The 17,743-nt window shown below is 42.3% G+C and overlaps 1 protein-coding gene across 7 annotated transcripts in view; it reads left to right on the top strand.

Moving 5' to 3' along the window:
- The window catches only part of DENND1A (DENN domain containing 1A), a 215,392-nt gene that overhangs the window by 132,663 nt on the left and 64,986 nt on the right, over window positions 1-17,743 (top strand). For all 7 annotated transcript variants that reach the window (XR_012082234.2, XM_020793327.3, XM_020793325.3 and 4 more), the window contains exons 10-12: window positions 3-103; window positions 6,228-6,273; window positions 13,912-14,013. Coding sequence is in view for 6 of the 7 variants with exons in the window: in XM_020793327.3 (XP_020648986.3) it covers window positions 3-103; window positions 6,228-6,273; window positions 13,912-14,013 (249 nt within the window). In the remaining variant the exon portion in view is untranslated. The remainder of the gene's footprint in view (window positions 1-2; window positions 104-6,227; window positions 6,274-13,911; window positions 14,014-17,743) is intronic.

Here is a 17,743-nt window from a genome sequence, read left to right as displayed (position 1 = left end):
AGTTAACTGCCTGCGTCCATGGCTCTGCAGCGATGCTCTATCCAATGTTTTGGCAACATGTTTACATCCCCGTTCTTCCCCCACACCTCCTGGACTACTGCTGGTAAGTCTTATTGGCCCTTCTCTTTTTATTTCGTAGGAACAAAACTCAGAGCCTTGGCATGGCCGTTTTGCATTGTGTGTGCATCTATACGTTGCACCACGAAGATACAGGACATCCGTTGCAGTCTGCCTTCGTTGGGAGGCCCTCTCCCAATAAGTGCACATCTCTAATCACTGGGTTTGGCTTCTTTCCCTTTCCCTTTTCTCCCCTGAGCATAGCAGGTTTTAACAAGACTATTGAGGAAGTGTATTTCAATCTCAGGTATATTCATTGCGAGGGTGGGGTAGGATGTCCCCCCTGTAAATGTTCTTTTCTTCTTTCAAGGGCGGTTGCTGCAGATTCCCCCATCATAAAGGGGAAAATGGGCATGCTTGATTCTGGCCAGAGTGCTCTGGCTGCTGTGATTGTTACCACTGCGGGTTGTGTCCAGGATCATTTGTGACAGGCATGTGGGGCTGGGGGTGGAAGTCGCCTCTAGCCGATTCAGGCTTCTGAGGGAAAAATGATTTGGAGCAAAATATAATGATGCTAGAGGACCTGGCTATTTTCCCCCTTGATTACAGTATCCCGTTGACAAAAATATTAGTTAGTTACATACATTTACTCAGTGGAGAATAAATAAAGGTTTCTTGCTCCCCTCCTCCTGCCTGCATTATTCAACATATAAAGCTTCAAGGTTTGGCAGCAACTAAAATTTACCAATAAACACCTGCCACATTTTTAAGAATAGCTTTTGAAGTGCACCTCTCTCGCCCCCCTCACCCCGCCCCACTTGCATTGGCAACATCCCTACAATTTGCCAGCTAGACTCATGCTGCTCCCATTTCTTTCGATCCTAGTTAGCTTTGTGTTGCTCCTTGTTCATTTCACACTAAGGAACTGAGCCACGGGGGCCGAAGTGGAGGGGTTTTACAAAGAGAAAGAACACTGGTTCCAAAGAGCACCTGGCCAACCTGGAAGCTGGCATCCCACCATGACTCTACATGGACCTCTGGGAGTTTGCAACCATAGTTGGGGTAGACAGGGAGAGGACCCATGTTTTTTGCTGTAGAAGTTGGAGGATGCTCATAGACATGATGGCAGGCAATGTTGCCTGGAGCATTTGACCATCCTAGAATACCACAGGAAAGGTGACTTTGCTTGCAGCCAACTTAGATCCTTATCCCATTGCCCTAGTCTGCATGGGGCGATAAAGTGGCAAAGCTATTATGTCCTCTCTGCTAGGCAAATGACATGTCTGTCACTCCCTTAAGCATTCACTATGATCTGATGGTTTTTTCTCCGACAGCTCTCATGTCCAACTTTTAGAACTCTTATCTCTATTTTTTCTCATAAGCAAAAGATTCATAGCACAGTAAAACAAAGTAATTTTTTTACAGCTCATTAGCTGTTCAACTTTCACTGGTGTTCTTCCGAGCGAAAATGAAAGTGCATTCCCCAGATAAGCAGCCAGGCTTTTACAGTTTAAAAAGAACTTCTATCTCTGCTTGAACTTTTCACAAAGAATTTAAGCAGATTTATTCACATTTCAAGAAGGGGGGAAAAAAAGGCATTTAGCAACTTATTTACATTCAGCAGGGCGAGGAGAGGAAGACTCCGCTGTGCATCCTGTCCTGGCGGAAGTGACATCTCATGCCTTATGTTTGTAACCTTAAAGAAGCATTATTTGGTGCCATGATTTGATTTTTATGACAAATACATTTCTCTCTCTCTCTCTCTCTCTCTCTCTCTCTCTCTCTCTCTCTCTCTCTCTCTCTCTCTCTCTTTTTTAAGAACAATATTTGGACAATGAGATACCATGTTTCCCCAAAATTAAGACAGGGTCATATTATTTTTTGCTCCAAAAACACATTAGGGCTTATTTTCAGGGGATGTTTTATTTTACAGTCATGTCATCTTCTGGTTGCTGCACAGTGGTGGAGGACGGAGTTTCATTTAACTAGGGCTTATTTTGGGGGTAGGGCTTATATTATGAGCATCCTGAAAAATCATACTAGGGCTTATTTTCAGGTTAGGTCTTATTTTGGGGGAAATAGGGTAGTACAGTAGTAGGAAAAATCCCACATATGTAAATTTCATCCCTCTACTCCACTATTTTTCTTTTTTTAAAGGGCAAAATGCACGGTCATTTGAGCAGAAATTTCACAGTGGACAGGGAGATGAAATAACCTAACCAGATACTAACTTCATCCCCTTAAATAAAGCTCCGTGGCTTCTGTCATTATCCACAAATGCCACTAAATTGGCATCTGGCAGATAACTCATTATCTGGTTTGTGCTTCTAAAGGAAAAGGGAAAGGTGTTTGGAGGTGGGGGTGAGGGACAGACGGGAGCACTCCCGTGCTTTTCTGAGTAAGAAAGCAGCAGGGATAACTAGCATTCTAAGTGAAGTGCCAGGAGCCTGAAACATGTAAATTTCAAGGAGGTTTGTTCCTCTGCGGATGATTTAAATGTTAAGTACATCCCCGTGTGGAAGAGACACGGAGCGGAATCTAAAAACTATTATCTCCCAGAGAAACGAACGCTCCGTTTCACTCGCTGAGCAGGAAGGACTGTTTCCCAGTCATTTGCACCACCCGCAGGTGCCCTTTCCTTGCATAATGGGCTTGTGCGTTCATAATTAACACATGGGAGAGAGGCTGCCATTGCCAGTTCTTGCCTTCAGGTGCTTGCTGCCAGCAGTTGTCAGGACAGTGGGGTGTATGTGCATGCGTACGTGCATGTTCTGCGTTTGTATGCATGTATATGTGCGCACGCGCCACACGGGGTCTGTGATGGTGGGCCAGAAGATCAGGGCCATACTGGCTTCCCAACAAAGGTGCGTTAAAGTGTGTGTGGGCTAAGCAGAGGCACATTCGCCAGTGATGGAGCTGGCCGCTTGTGAGTACCCTCTGCTTTTGGGAAGAGGGAAGTGGTGTGGACGAGAAATGAGTGAACCTGCCGAGCAAGTTAGAAACACGGTGAGAAAAGCCCTGTAATTACTAGGAAGAATCTAATTGCACTTGTGCAAACACAACTGATTAACGTAGGCTGATGCGAACTTTAATTAGAGTGGTAATTGCACACTATACTTATCTGAATTAAATCAATTTAGCACTAATTTGTGTGCCATAAATACATTTCCCCACCCCATCTCAAAATAGCTTTGTCTGTTTTTTTGAAATGGTGTGAACATTGAAAAGGTGCTCGTGGCCACAAAATGATGATGCATACACCACTTCCTGTCTGCCATCTCATCCTCCTCCTTAGCTAGGCTTTGTGGGATGGGGTGGGAAGAAATTCTGTTCTAGAATCCTTTTTCTTTCCTTCTCCCTTGCCTTTGAGTTGGGTTTCAGTTTTAAACCTTTGGTTGGTGCTCGGTTGTTTTCTTTGCAGCTGTGACATCAGAAAGAAAAGAGCAAAAACCGAAGCAGATGGTGATGGTGTTGGGAATTAAAAACTAAGTGCTTGCAAGTCTCCTAGCTAGACTTTTGCTACTTTCACCAGCTTTTATTTATATAGATGCCACCAGTCATTTGTTCTTGTGATCCTTTTGAGATTAATTTGAGACATATTTGAGGCACCCTTCCCATACTTCATATTGAGTGGATATTTGGCCGATTTGAGGCATACCACAGCTTCCTGGTTTGGGAAAAACAGTAAACAGTTACTGTATTTGCTTTAAAATGGGAAGGTCTTTTTGTGGGTTTTGATAATACTCTTCCTTCTTAATGAGGCTAGAGATAACACTTCTCTTTTCCTGAGTGGCAATCAACTTAATGTCAGTTTTTAGAATTACTTTTCACCTCAAACATGACTATTTTCACTTTGTTGAATTTGAGCTTAATTTCACCTGCCATTTTTCCAATTACAAGCTGCCTTCCTCTAGGGAGAGTAGTTAAAGAGGTCTCTAGTTAGCCAGAGGAAAAGAATTAAACTAATTTTTAAAATGTGGTTTTAATGAGTGGACCATTATGTTGCCAAACCCTCGGTATCCATATTCACGTTTACCCACTCCTTAGGTTCTTCAACACTGAATCAGCATTCTGCCATTACTATGTTCTCATTGAGAGGTGATAGAATGAAGGATATTAATGGCTTCTTGCTCTTTTTCCCCAAGTCCCAAGCAGTGTGTTTGCTTACACACTGTGTGTGCATGTGTTTTGCAGAAGTAGTGCTTTTTACTCTTAGCCCTAAATGGGTTTTGGCTGCTGATGAAGAACCTGGTATTTAAGTTGAGGTCCTCACTTCTTACAAGAAGCTCTGATGCTGACGGTAGGTAGGAGAAATTGGCAGGCTCCAAATGTCACAGGCCTGCCTTGTGTGACACTGGAGTGAAGTTCTGTACCTCCTCAATCCCAAAATGTGGACTTCACAAGAGAGTAGAGGATGGCTTCCCTTGTATCACCCTGCTGTGTGCCATAAAGCATTTAACTTTGGTTAGACCAACTATCTGTCCATTACTACCTAGGAACCATTTCCAAGAATAGCCAGAGAGTTTTGTGCTGCCATACAATGAACTATCAAAAAACTCTGTTGCCCCTTCAAGGCCTAATATTTTTTACTACAGCATAATGTTTCATGGGCTAAAGTCCACAAAACTCTATGCCATAAAAACCTGATTAATTTTTAAGATGCCAGATGCTTCCTGTTTTTAAACACAAAATGTGTCTCTTCCTTTAGTCACTTTCACATGTTGGGCATTCTGAGAACGTATGTTGATTCCAGGAGACACCCCACCCCCACCCTGGGGCAAAAGGTGTAGCTGCTTTCACACATCTCGTGTTTTGCAACACGTCTCGTGACATGTTCACACATCCCGGGAGTGTACTCTCCATTGAATATTTCAGGGTTCAAAGTGATATTAAAATCCAGTTTGTGGCTTTTATTTTGTGATGGTCTGTTCATGCCCAGGAGCCACTGCTTGATGCTCCCATTGTGAGTAGGTCGACATTAATGTGAGAACATGGAAATGATGTTCTAATTTAGAAGCCACAGAATATTAAAGTTGAGAAAGTTCTCTATGAGTCCCAGTTTGTTTTGTGCATTTTAGGTGTTTGCGACGCTATTAAATATTTTTTGGGCCCCATGGCATCCCTTGATTAATAGAAGAAGATTGACAGATCGACACAAAGTGGTTAATTAAGTTTTACAGATTTGACTTTCCTCCTACCTCCTAGTGGCAAGCTGTTCTTCTGGATGCCACAGCAAAAGACCAGCTTTATGGAATAGTCAAGGCTTCCTGCTCTTTTTTCATTATGCTTTCCGAGGGTTCATGAGATGAGACGTTTGCAGCCTGAAGACTTCCTGCCGAGTCTTAGACTTTGTATTCTTGACATTGAAGCTGTCATTTTTGCCTGAATCTACTTAATTAGGAACACATTCGGCTCCATGTCTGCTTCTGGAGGAGGGCTGGCAACCCAGCCAGACGCTTGCCCAGGGAAGCCCGGAGTTTTGTGCAGCTAAACAAATGGCTTACAGCTTTGAGTTTAGAAGGGTCTGGCTTGCAACATGGCGTGTTTAGAGGTGCTGTCTAGTTCTGATCATTAAAGCATTAGGGAAAAGGCAAACAAAAATATCCTAGGGTACGAAAGAGATTCTGTGTAGCCATTGACAGCAGGTGGCTGCTTGTGTGCTTTCGTCAACCTGCACTCCTAGTGACTCAACATGCACTTCAGGGCTTTACAGAGGAATGTGGGGGCTGTTTTCTTTCATGCAAACTTTGGTGGCAGCTAAAATTCCCTGTGCCAAGGGATGACCAAACCAAGATCCCATTATGTCATGCCCAAAGGAAGGTGGCCCAGATAGCCTGCAGGTGGAGGGCCTTCTTTAAAACAGCATTTTCCAAAGGAGAGATCTTACATTTGCATTGAATGGAGGAATTGTTTTTTTTTTTTCCTCTCCTTTACTTAGCTAGATCTCCAAGGTTTCTGGATAGGTTGTGGCACAGGAGTGCTCCTTTTTTCACAAGGCTTGGACCAAAGATTTTTCTTTCAGTTCTCCTTGTCTTCTTTTCATTGTCTCCTCAATGTAATATGCCTGAAGCCATTGGAATACAGGAAGGAAAGGGAAAGCCCATGCAATAACTTGAGCATAATTTGTAAAAACGTGCCATGTTAAACCAGCTCTTTCTCTTTTATTGCAGTGCTCCAATGCCCTACCTCATAGGAATACATTTAAGCCTAATGGAGGTAAGTTCCCATTGTTTCTGGCATGGTGGGATTGGTTCACAGGACCTCACACTTTTGATTTAGAAGACTGGCCTAGAAAAAAGCTTTTGTGTTTGGTTCTCTACACTTTGGAGCCGATTGAGCATGGTTCTCCTGCCCTTCCTTTTAGAGTTGGCGAGAAAGCAAGTCATGGTTGAAAATGGGAAGCTGCCTCCGGTCTAAACACTAGTGGGATGGAGCACTAGTTAAATGCCCTGTCTATTCAACAGCGTGGAACTAAAATCTGGAAACGCCATGCCAGCTCCAAAACACCCCCTTCCCCAGTTGCATCTACTCTGGTTCACCATACTCACAGTGTGATTCTTTCCTCCCCCACTTTCAGTGATGGAAATCATCTCTTCTAAGCTGTATTTGTGAGTCACTATGAATGCATATAAACGCCATACTTCTCTTTTAGCCTATAGTTCCCTCACCCCATGTTTTAGCCAAGGGTACTTAGATATATGCTTTTCCAGTTCCAGTATGCACAAACATACATGCTAGATACATACCCCACTGTAGTAAAGCTAGAAAGTGGGAGCTGCAGTCTACCCTGTTCAGTTTATGTGTGTGTGTGTGTGTGTTGAATTCCTAACGGCTCTTGCTGTCACATGCAGTCAAGTCACTTCCAAGTTACGATGACCGACATATTGTACCTTTTGGTTAGTAAATCATGGGATCAAAATGTTGCATCGGACTCCAGCGCAGCCTGCTTACTGAACCTTTTCTAGAGTTTGCTGTTTTGGCATCAGTTTTTCCGAAGGGATCTTCATTTCAATGTCTTTTTTTAAAATCTTGCTCTTCATTCATAGAGCTCAGAAGCATATTTCTGATGTTGCTTTAAAAATGGAACTACTGTATTTTTCTGTTTATAAGACGTCCCCATTTATAAGACACCCCCCCCCCTTTATAACCCAAAAACGTAGCTTTGAGGATTCAGCCTCTGGGCTTAGAACGCTCGGACATTAGGAGTCCCTGTTGAATCTGAGCACTGCCTACAGGCTCCACCTCCAACGAGGTGTTCCAATCGATTTGTTCAGGATCAGCTAATGTCAGTTCCGTAAAGCTTGTAATTGGAGGAAGCTAAGTCTCCTGATGGGAGGCAGCCTGTTTGCAGAGGCAAGGTATGGGCCATTTTGTTCTCTCCATGTTCTCAGCTTACTTCTGTGTAAAAGACACCCCTCGATTTTTAGTGTAATGATTTTAGGAAAAAGTAGCGTCTTATAAACAGAAAAATACAGTACTTAAATTAAATATCAAAACCATATCTGTGCTGCTCTTTTAGTCCTGAGCATGTAGCATTTTGCCACACATGAAGTTAAAAATTTTGTTGTGTGGGATTTTTAATTTGGGACTTAACAGTGGCCAGCAAGATTTCCTTTAAAAAGTTGACTGGCAAGGCAAGTTAACTGACTGAACATCCATACTGCCTGGGCAATATGTTCCCAACACTAGGGTGTATCACAGATCATAGGGTGATCCCTTTCGAACAAAGGGGCTCCAGTCCCAGTTCAAGCTGTGTATATTAAATGGTGGAATATATCTCTGTAGCAGAGTCCATGCCTTGTCTGTAGGAGATCTCACATTCAGTCCCTGACATCTCAATTTTAAAAAATCAGGAAACAGATGATGGGGAAGATCTGAGATTCAACTGGAGCTAGATGTGCTGGCTAGATAGTTTGATCTGGTGCAAGGCAGTTTTCTCAGTTCAGTAGCCATCATAGCTTTCTATGGTAATATAGGTCAGTAAAGTGTTATGTTTGGTCTGATATTTCAGAAGAATTCTAATAATCTAGTAGAGAGAGTTCCTCTATCACCACACTCTCATTGCAGTTGACTATTTTAATCTAGTATTACCTATTTCCCCCCTCCCTTAATTTAAAAGGCTCATGCACAGTTCTATTTATATGTTTATCTTGCTCATAGATATTTTTTCCTCCTGTCCTTTTCCATTTCTTCTTGAAAAGAACACAGAGAGAATTCCTTGGCTCACTTTTTTTGTACATCCTTTTGCTATTTCCTGCTGTCTGTATTTCCATCAGTCTTGTAAATAGGTAGGCTTTGGTTTGCTTTAAAAAATGTGTGGAACGACAGCAGGAGTAGTGGTTGTTTAATGCAAATAGAAACCGTATATTTTGAGGGTTAAAATATCAAACATATCCATAGGTTGTTACATCTAATTTGCTGTGACTAGAAGGCTCTCCAGTGAGATAAAGTAATCTCTGTTTTTTTCCCCGGTCTGAGGGCCTGTTTCTGATTTATGACACACACACACACACACACACACACACATATAACCCTCTTCATTCCCCCAGAGGAGATTCTGTGGAGCTTTGCATAAGTCCTTATTTTGCAGGATTTCTATCATCACCTAGTTAGTCATTCCATATAAGACTCTTGTTTAGCCATCCGTAAAGCAACTTCAAAGGAGGAGGGAAGTTTATAAGCTGAAGCATAAGCAAGGTTGGGCTCTGTTGCATGAATAATGGAACACTCTTTACATCACTAATTGAATTCATATTAGGGAAGAATAAGTGTTTAGCGCTGATAAATCGTCAGTAGATAAGATAATCATCTCAGTATGAATTGCCCACTTGCAGTTTTCGTTGGCTGGAAATGGAACATTTAAACATTCGTGGTGTTGGTCTTGGAGCAATACCCAGTGTAGCTGGCACAGTATCTCGACCTCAGCCTGCGAGGTGTTTGCTCAGCAGCCATTTTTAACGAGATTGTTTTTCTTGCCCTTCCATGAAGGTGCTCAGAGGAGCATTCATAGGTATCTCTTGTGGTTCTCCATCTAAAACTATACCTAGCAATCGTCATAGGTGGAGCTGTTTCAGTTATCTTCAGGTTCCACGTGGTCCTGATGGAGAGATTGACCAACTTGATATAGTTCTAAGAATATAGTTAAAATACATAGTTAAAAACAAAAGCAAAAATAAGAGTTACCCACATTGGATGTAACAAATCAAAAAAATTAAAACCATGACATGAAGCTACAAGATCATAATTAAAGCATTAGAAACCGCTATAGAGAGCAGGAAAGCCATATAACAATTGTACAGAGCCATGCCAGCTTTTTCTACCATTTCCTGGAATTGGCTGTAGTCAGAGATTGCCTTGGTTCGTGCTTGGTGTGGAGAACATCTTGGAATGAACCGCCAGCATTTTTTCCCCACCTGTTATTAAGTTCCTTTCTTTAAGAAGAGCCTATTTGTAGAGCTCCCGGTGGTCAGACAAGCAGTACTTGGATTATATGAACCCAGCATCTGGCCCTGTGTAAGACAACTTAATATAGTGCTATATACACATTACAGTATTTCACAGTGAAATATGTTTTAGATATAATAAGCACAGTGACGTGAAGGCCCTGAAAAACTGCACAATATGGGGGAGGGGGAGCCCTTTCTTCTAATTTTCAAGAAAAATCACAATTTCCAAGGACACATGTTCAGTCAGCCAGTCAAAAACTTGGAAACCCTGAGGAACCTAGGCAAAAAAAAAATTCTGATGAATTATTTCTTCTCTTGGAATGAATGAAATGTTTTTTTAAGACAAGGTTTTACTCACTCCAAATGTGAGACATTGCATAGTGTGCTAATTAAGTTATGAAGGAAGCATTTTATGTTGCTAGAGCAGTAAAATGGGTTTGGGTTTGATGCAGAACTAAGTACTGCACGGACTTCAGTATCCCCAAATTTCTAGCCCCACGTCTTTTAAAAAAAAAAACCTGGCAGAATAACAGAGCTTTCCCGAATTCCTGGAAGCTGCACACTTTTAGGCGACTGGTAGAAAAAGTGATGAATAAAGACATATCCTGTTAAAAGCGCATCATGAGTAGCACTGTTGGGCTTATTGTAATGAGAAGGAGCCAGTGAATGGGAGCAGACACTTCTTTTTATGAGGGTTTTCTGTGTCTTGATGGAGCCTTGACAGTTCGAGCAGCGGAAGGAGACCCTCCTGCCGCCACCTTTTCCGCTCTTGCCTTGGAGCCCTTTGGTGCGAGAGAGAAGGTCGCCATTCTGTTAGTGAAGAGCAGCTGCCAGCGATAAGGTTTTCGGGGGCATCACCTGTATGAGGATGAGGGGGGTGGGCAGGCGGGCTTCTGTACATCAAGGTTAGCTGACTGGCGGAAGAGGGGGAAGAAGCGCAGGAGGGGGTCAGAGGCCACCTGCTGGGCGTGGATCAAAGGGTTCATAGGTCAGAGGGCACTTGGAGCCTAACCATATCAGTCTGTGGAGCTTGCTATTTCAGATTGTAAATCTGAAGGCAGATTTTAATTAAGGCCCCTTTGGTGCTGCGTTAGACTGACAAATAATAAAAATAAGATCTCTGCCCTTGGCTCCCTCCACACCGACAGCTACCCCTCCATTTCTTTTGCATCCCACGATGGGAGTTTGGCTGTCTGCAGTGCGGATATCATCGGTCCTCTTTAAATAAGCCACCATTGTACTCTTTGTGATGAGGCGGATGTGCTCCCCTTTTTTTCATGGTGGTTGTAAAAATAGAAGCAGACTCTTGCAAGGAACCTGCCATTGGTGGGCTGTCTGGCATAGCTACCCAGCAGTTCTCTTTGCCCATCTTCTGCATTTTCTTATCACGCCCTCTGGGCTCTCTGTCAGTAAAGAGGGTGGCGAGTTTTCAGAAGCAGATTAACCCAAGCTTCAATTGATTAATCATTGGATACCTGTTTCTGTTAGGGAGGCACCTTTTCATCTGTGGAGCTGTAAGTTACAGGGGTGCTCAGTTTATGAATATTGTTAGACTCTTTTCGATTTTCAGATGACAAAGGAGATGCCTAAGTTAATGTTTGCATATTTACTTTCAGCTTAATCAGGGGATTAAGAGTCTTTACCAAGGGCTGTGTTAGAAGAGTCAGGATAGGTTTATTTACAGCATTGACAACAACTATTACTCTGCAATGAATCTGGTAGGCTGCATGGCCAGGAATGCCAACTGCAAACTTATTTATTTAGTGCTCCGAGTGCATGCAGCAATTTGGATTGCAGCCAGGTTTCCATAACCTGAGCCGCATCAGCTGAACTGGGCCTTCTTTTTCTCAATAAACAGTTATAAGAGGTAATTCTTTAACTTCTTAAAGTGCTCGTAACAACGGGTGCTGAGTAGGAATGGAGGCTGCGAGTTTCTAAAGGTAAAAAGTCTGGAAGGTACTCAGGTTGCAGAGACACAGGTGTGGCTGAACTCCTTGCAGCTTGTCACTGTGCAAAATGAGGCGATCTCTTTTTGAGCTTTTGTGGGGTTTTACCGTGAGGGTGAAACCTCACCGTGTTTTGCCAGCGAAGTCAAGTGCTCGAGTGGGTCTGTTGCTCAGGAATGTGACGACACAGAGCACCTGCTGATTGTTTACAGGCATCGTTTAAGACTCCCTGCTGGAGTTTGTTTAAGAAGTGAGGAGATTTTTTCACAAGGCAAGGTGCTGTTTCTAAATTTTAAAATGTGTTTTTCCAGGAACTATTACTTAAGTTGGTAAATTCTGTAGCAAGCCACATTTTTATGGGAGACCGTAAACCATGGATTTGAAGCTCTAGTTAAACTGAGCTTTCCATACATGACATTCCTCTGCTTCTAGATAAAAAGCGCTGGAAATAAAGGGTAGGTACAGTTGTGCAGGTAACTCAGATGTTATTCTGACAGAGTTAGCTTTGGTCTGTCAGAGTCCCAGTGATAAGTGATGGAAGCTCACTGGCAGAGCACATCCTTTGCATGCTGAAGGTCCCAGTCTTTAAGTAGGGTATGAAAGAATCCAGCTCAAAACATGGGGAAGCTGTGGCTGCAAGTCAGATTTGGCAATCCCAGGCTAGATGGGCTGTGACTCGGTATAGGACTAATTCATGTGACCCAGCATCGGCTTAGGACATGACATATGTTATTTGCCACTGCTTGGATGCCTCCTAAATTTGGATTTCCTTCTAATGTGAGCAGCTGAGGAGTTTTCGGCTGCAGGATTCCCAATGTCGGCTCTGTTTTGTGATATAAATTTTTCTTCTTGCCGCACCAGATTCTGTGGGAACCAAGCTTGCTTCAGCTGGCAAGATGGAAAGGAAGCCTCTGTCCATCCTATTGATCCCTTTTGACCAAACTTCTGGCTTCAGTTAAGCTATTACCTGAAGAATACCCTCCCCCCTCCCAAAAAAGGGGAGGGATACTTTTGAAGACTCCTTTGGGTGTAACTGAGATTTGGAATGGGATGTGTGTTAATTTTTGAAAAGAGGAAGGAGCTTGGCAGCGGCTGTGCTGCTTCCTGGCTCCCCAAAGAAACCAAACTCCTCAGCTCTCTTTAGGACTATCAGATGCACACCAGACAAAAGACCTTTGATTTCCTTAATGTCAGAAAGTGTGAGAATGGGAATCTTTCCTGCTTATCAGATGGCAGCCATAAGACAAAGTTTTGAACTGGGAAGAAAAAGGCTTAAAACCATCCCATTTATGGTCAGCAAGTGTGAAAAAGATTGGTTGAAATTTGCCTGCTCATAGATACTGGTCACAGCAGTCTTCAGTCTTTTATAACATTTATCCCACTACTCATTGTGTGAACAAATCTGAGTCCCCCCCCCCAATGACAGAATCAAGCCACCTTCTTCTAGAAAGGGTAATTGTAATTGCAGATACTTTGTTCCTATATTTTTCATACGGATAATTGCAGTAGCATTGTCGACTAAACACAGAGGAACAAAAATAATGCTTTTTTTTTAGTAATGAAAACTGTAATAATAGTGTGGTTATTGTTACCAAAGCCCTTGCACATTGCCTAGACTACTTCTGCATTTCTGTGATTGTATGTGTGCTGTTCATTGGGAACCACTAAACCAGATAATGTTAAAGCAGCAATAACCAGGACCTGCAATTCCAGGAGCATCATCTGCTTAGTTAACTTTCAGAAAAGACGACAGATGCAGCCGTTCCTCTCTCTTTTTTTGTGAAATAATTTACCTTTCTGGTTTTGTACAAATTAAGACCTATTTTGGGCAGTTGGCATTTCAACAACACTTGACCTTTGAAGATCTGTGTCTTCTACATGAGGTTCAGAGAAAATACTGAGTATTAAATTCTTGTATTGTATTGAGGCACCACCTTGAACTTTCCAAAGAGATAGCTATGTTATTTGTTTCAGTGTGTATACTAAAAGGCAAACAGAATGAAGTTTTGTTCCACCCTCAGAATTTAGGATGAACTTCTGTGGATTGCAGTCCCCTTCGTCAGATGCATCTTGAACTTGTAGTCCAGCAAGAGAAAGTGACAAAGCCTTTTGGACATGCCCAACTGGCCAGAAGCTTCTCTCACTACCCAGATGTCCCAGGCCACTGCTGTATGGTTATTGCATTGTGGGTTGTTTATCATTTCCAGGAGCAGTGAGAGGAGTTGTGGGCTAATCTCTCATTCTCCCAAATTATTAGCCCATCTTTAAGCCAAGACACTGATATTTAGGTGGACGCACTTACACTTTGAGAACTGCAAAATAAAATGTGAAGATAGTCACTAGGTGGGAAAGAGGAATCTTGTTTTGTCTTTACAGTTGTCCAGATCTGAGTAACACATGGAGACTAACATGTTTCAGTTTCAGACAGTGACATTTCCCTTTCCTTCTAATTTTGTTTCCAGAAGGTTAGAAGTATGGCCCTGGAAGATGTTGTCATCCTTAATGTTGACACGAATACACTGGAAACACCTTTTGATGATCTTCAGAGTTTGCCAAACGATGTGGTGAGTATAATTGTTGTGTCTTGCTGGCTGTGTCTGACCTTAGCTTTACAGTGAACATCTCGTTCCTCCAGTCTTTCAAGATTCTTGTAATAGTTCAGAAATTCCAAGTTGGAAAGTATCAGTTTTGGTTAAAGTTGGAAGAGCTTTGGGTGTTGAGGTGATTTGAAATAATTATTCAGCCTTATACGGAGGATCCCACAACATGATGCTAAGTTCTAAAATGTATTGTTGTAGCCTAGATATTTTTTTAAATATCAGTTAGCACTGGAAAGGGCACCAGAGTGAACCATCAGCTGGGTTCTGCATTTCTGACAAAGCTGCTGCTTGGACATTCTTAAACAATGTTTTCTATCCTGGTAGCAAGTCTGCAAAATGTTAGAATGGTGATGTACTCCATGGCTGAGTAGGGATTTGAACATTCATTCATTCATTCATTCATTCATTCATTCATTCATTCATTCATTCATTCATTCATTCATTCATTCATTCATTCATTCATTCATTCATTCATTTCCTGCCTTTTCACTCATAGTAGCTCACAATATATCAAATAGTAATACATATTACAATAAAAAAAGATACAATCACAAATAGCCATAAATACATGATGAAATATCAGACCATTCAGCACTGAATAGAATACTAGTAAACCATCTTAACCGAGCAACTTAAATTAAACAGGAAAGTGTAAGGTCTACCATAAATATAAAAAAATATGCTGCAGAGAAGTCCAAACTGATCACCATTCTACACCAAGGCAAATTGATGCTCTCCACAGTTTTCCTGGAAACTTTGGGTAGGCAGGCCTACCTATCCCATGCATCTCTCTGGTCGAAACCAGCTCTCCAGCTGCTGAAACGCACCTGCTAGGTCATCAATGCCTTGGGAGGAAGCTACAAGAGGCAGCAAGAGTTCATGGCAGCTCCTGACTTTTCATTAGCCCTTTGGTTCGGTGAAACTCCAGCACAATGCCTCTAGCTCGTTTTTGCCTGTTTCCTTCTGTACAGTGAAGGTATAGATGACTGTTCCCCTCCTCTCTAGGATTTTTTTGCAGCCTTGGAAAAGAACACGTTTGAGAAAACCATGGAATGTGAAAAGAGTCTGGATCTGGGGTCCCAGGCCCTTACAGACAGGGGGTCTGATTTGTCAATAATCGAGCATAATATTTGACTTTATGGGCCATCATGAAAAGGAGCCATTGTGAGAGCACAGTGGAACATCAGAAGAGGCGTTGCCAAATAAACCCGTAACTTAAAGCTTTTGGAATGTCATAAACTTTAAGAGACTTCCTTCCGTTCATTATTCCCTTTTATAACAGAAGAGAGCTAAATTTCACCAGTTAAAACGTTCCAATACAATTTTCCATTGGCCTGCTTAAAGGCTGTGAATGTATTATTTTTGTTGTTATTCTTATTCTGACCATTTTGAGAGGTGTTTGGACCATTGCAGGGGAAGTACTGGCAGCAATCTCAATTAACCAGCTTAACTTGCAGCAAAAGTAAATAGGACTTTGGGTGTTCTTCTCCCTGTTCTTAATGGTATCTGTTATATGAGGGTTGAGGGGCATTTTAAGTAGCATCTTTTCACTTCTGTCTTGCAATTGTCCTCTCTGCGCTTCAGTTACTATAGGTATCCGGATAACAAAACCTTCTGTGGCGGTGAAAAGCTGTTCTCCATTATAGCTTTGACCACTAGAGAGCAGACATCCTGCTTCTTGTCGTGATTGTATTGCTGTCAATTTTTAAAAAAATAGTTTGTGCATTTTTAAAATTTGACATAGATCACACGGCTCCTGGCTGAATATATTTAAGGCCTATCTTTTACACTGCTTTTTCCTGTCCGGAAGGGTGGAGCCCCAGCAAGCCTGCATGAAACCTGGGTATAGGAACTCATCCATATATACAAAGCTTCCCTAGGAGCAAGTCCAAATCAAGATTAAGCATGTTCTTGGATAACAGAAACACTGACAGTTTCAACACTTTCCATTTGAACAAATTCCGCTAAACGTTGGCAGAATGTATGTTGTCTAGTTTTTGAGCGAGGTGGATTTGATGCTTGCTTAGACGGGCACCTGCTTTTATCTCCTGACATAGTGGGAAGATAGGAAGGAATATTGAAATATAGGAAGCTGCCTCATATTGGGTTTAGGTCTTCTGGTCCATTGCAGTCAACTTGAACTGGCAGCTATGACTCCCCAGACAGAATTCTTCCTGGCCCTACCCAGAGATTCCTGGTTATTCCTGGTTGTCTCCTGTCCACATCTGACCCTGCTTGGCTTCCAAAATTAGACGAGAGTAGATGTGCACAAGGCGCTGTGGTAGTGGAAGTGCCCGAGACATTTACACTAATCCTGAAGAAGCCCCACCTCTGTCCTTCCTCAGTCTGGACTCTAAGGCTGGACCACTTTTTAGGCCATCTGGAAGAAGTGGAGTCAACACCTCCCTGCTCCCCTGGCCTTGGGTTTCATCCTGCTCAAGTGAGGAATGAGAATCCACAGCTTTGTCCCCCTCTCTGCATGTGCAGGTTCTCTCATTCACCTCTCCTTTAAACTCCTGGCAGAAGATGTGGTTGGAGGAGATTCAGCAACATAGAAATGGTACTGGCCTTGTGCTCTAAAGTTGGGCCCGATGACTCAGTGGGGCTGTTCTGAAGGGGCTGTTCCACTCCAGACGTCAGGGAAGACCAGAGAAGTGCCATGGGTCCAAGGACACCTTCACTTTCCTATGCTACTCTTATCTTCAGAATCAACCCCTTTCCCTAATCTGAAGACGCGTGTCTCCTCTGTCGTGTCTCCTCATGTCAACTCAAGCAAACTTCAGCATTGTTCCTTAAGACTGAATTCTTTAAAGCTGAGTTGCTCATGATTCAAAGGATTTTAAAACTTTATTTCTTATTATTACTTGTGTTTGAGGATGAGATAGGCCGTTGTCAAGGCAGGCATGAAATACTCTCTCTTTATGGTTTAAAGTTTTTGTTAAACTGTTCCCAGAATAATGCTTTTTTGTACTTCAGTATTTTCTTTATGCCAGTTATCTAAAGAGGTGACTGGGTTGTGAAATGTATTTAATTTTTTTAAAAAATGATCCCACCTTTCAGTTGAAACAACTTCAAAGGCAGCTGACCTTTCCTGGCCTTATCTGGCCGATCTTTCCTAGCCCTAAACTCAACCATTCTGTTGCTTACATAAGTTGGCATAAACTTGTAGGAATGAATTGGCACAAGTGAAGAAGTTACCACAACTGTTTTTAACCACACACCAAGTTACACGACAGTACATGGCAAAGCTACGAGTAATTCCTGTTTTTTTCCTTCGACATGTCTTTCAGAAATGGATGGCATCTTATCAGTTTTGGGCATGGCAGGGGAGACTTTTGGGGGTGGGGGAGAAAGTGAGATTTGAGCAAATTTCTACGACAGTGTTTCAGCACATCCGTATTTTTCAGGGAACAAACCTTGCAAAGGTCTAATTGGCTGGTGATTATTTTACATTGTCAGTGAGGCATCCGTTCTGTTCCTGTTGGTTTACATGGGCTTAGGAGAAGATCATACACAACGTGAATATTTGCTTTTGCATGTCATTGGGATTTAAACTCCGAGTGTGGGTCACATGGACATAAAGCTTGTATTTTCTTGATTGTAATCCTCCCCCAACGAGCTTTTCCTTTTCCCTCAGGAAAGCTTGCATTTAAAGGTGTTGTTGTTCTTCCTGGATATTGTGTTTTTCAAGAAA

This window comes from Pogona vitticeps, chromosome ZW-PAR (genome assembly GCF_051106095.1).
Source record: "Pogona vitticeps strain Pit_001003342236 chromosome ZW-PAR, PviZW2.1, whole genome shotgun sequence".
In the NCBI taxonomy this organism is placed as follows: Eukaryota; Metazoa; Chordata; class Lepidosauria; order Squamata; family Agamidae; genus Pogona; species Pogona vitticeps.
The sequence above is the reverse complement of the archived record's forward strand: the minus strand, read 5'-3'. Positions and strand labels throughout refer to the sequence as shown.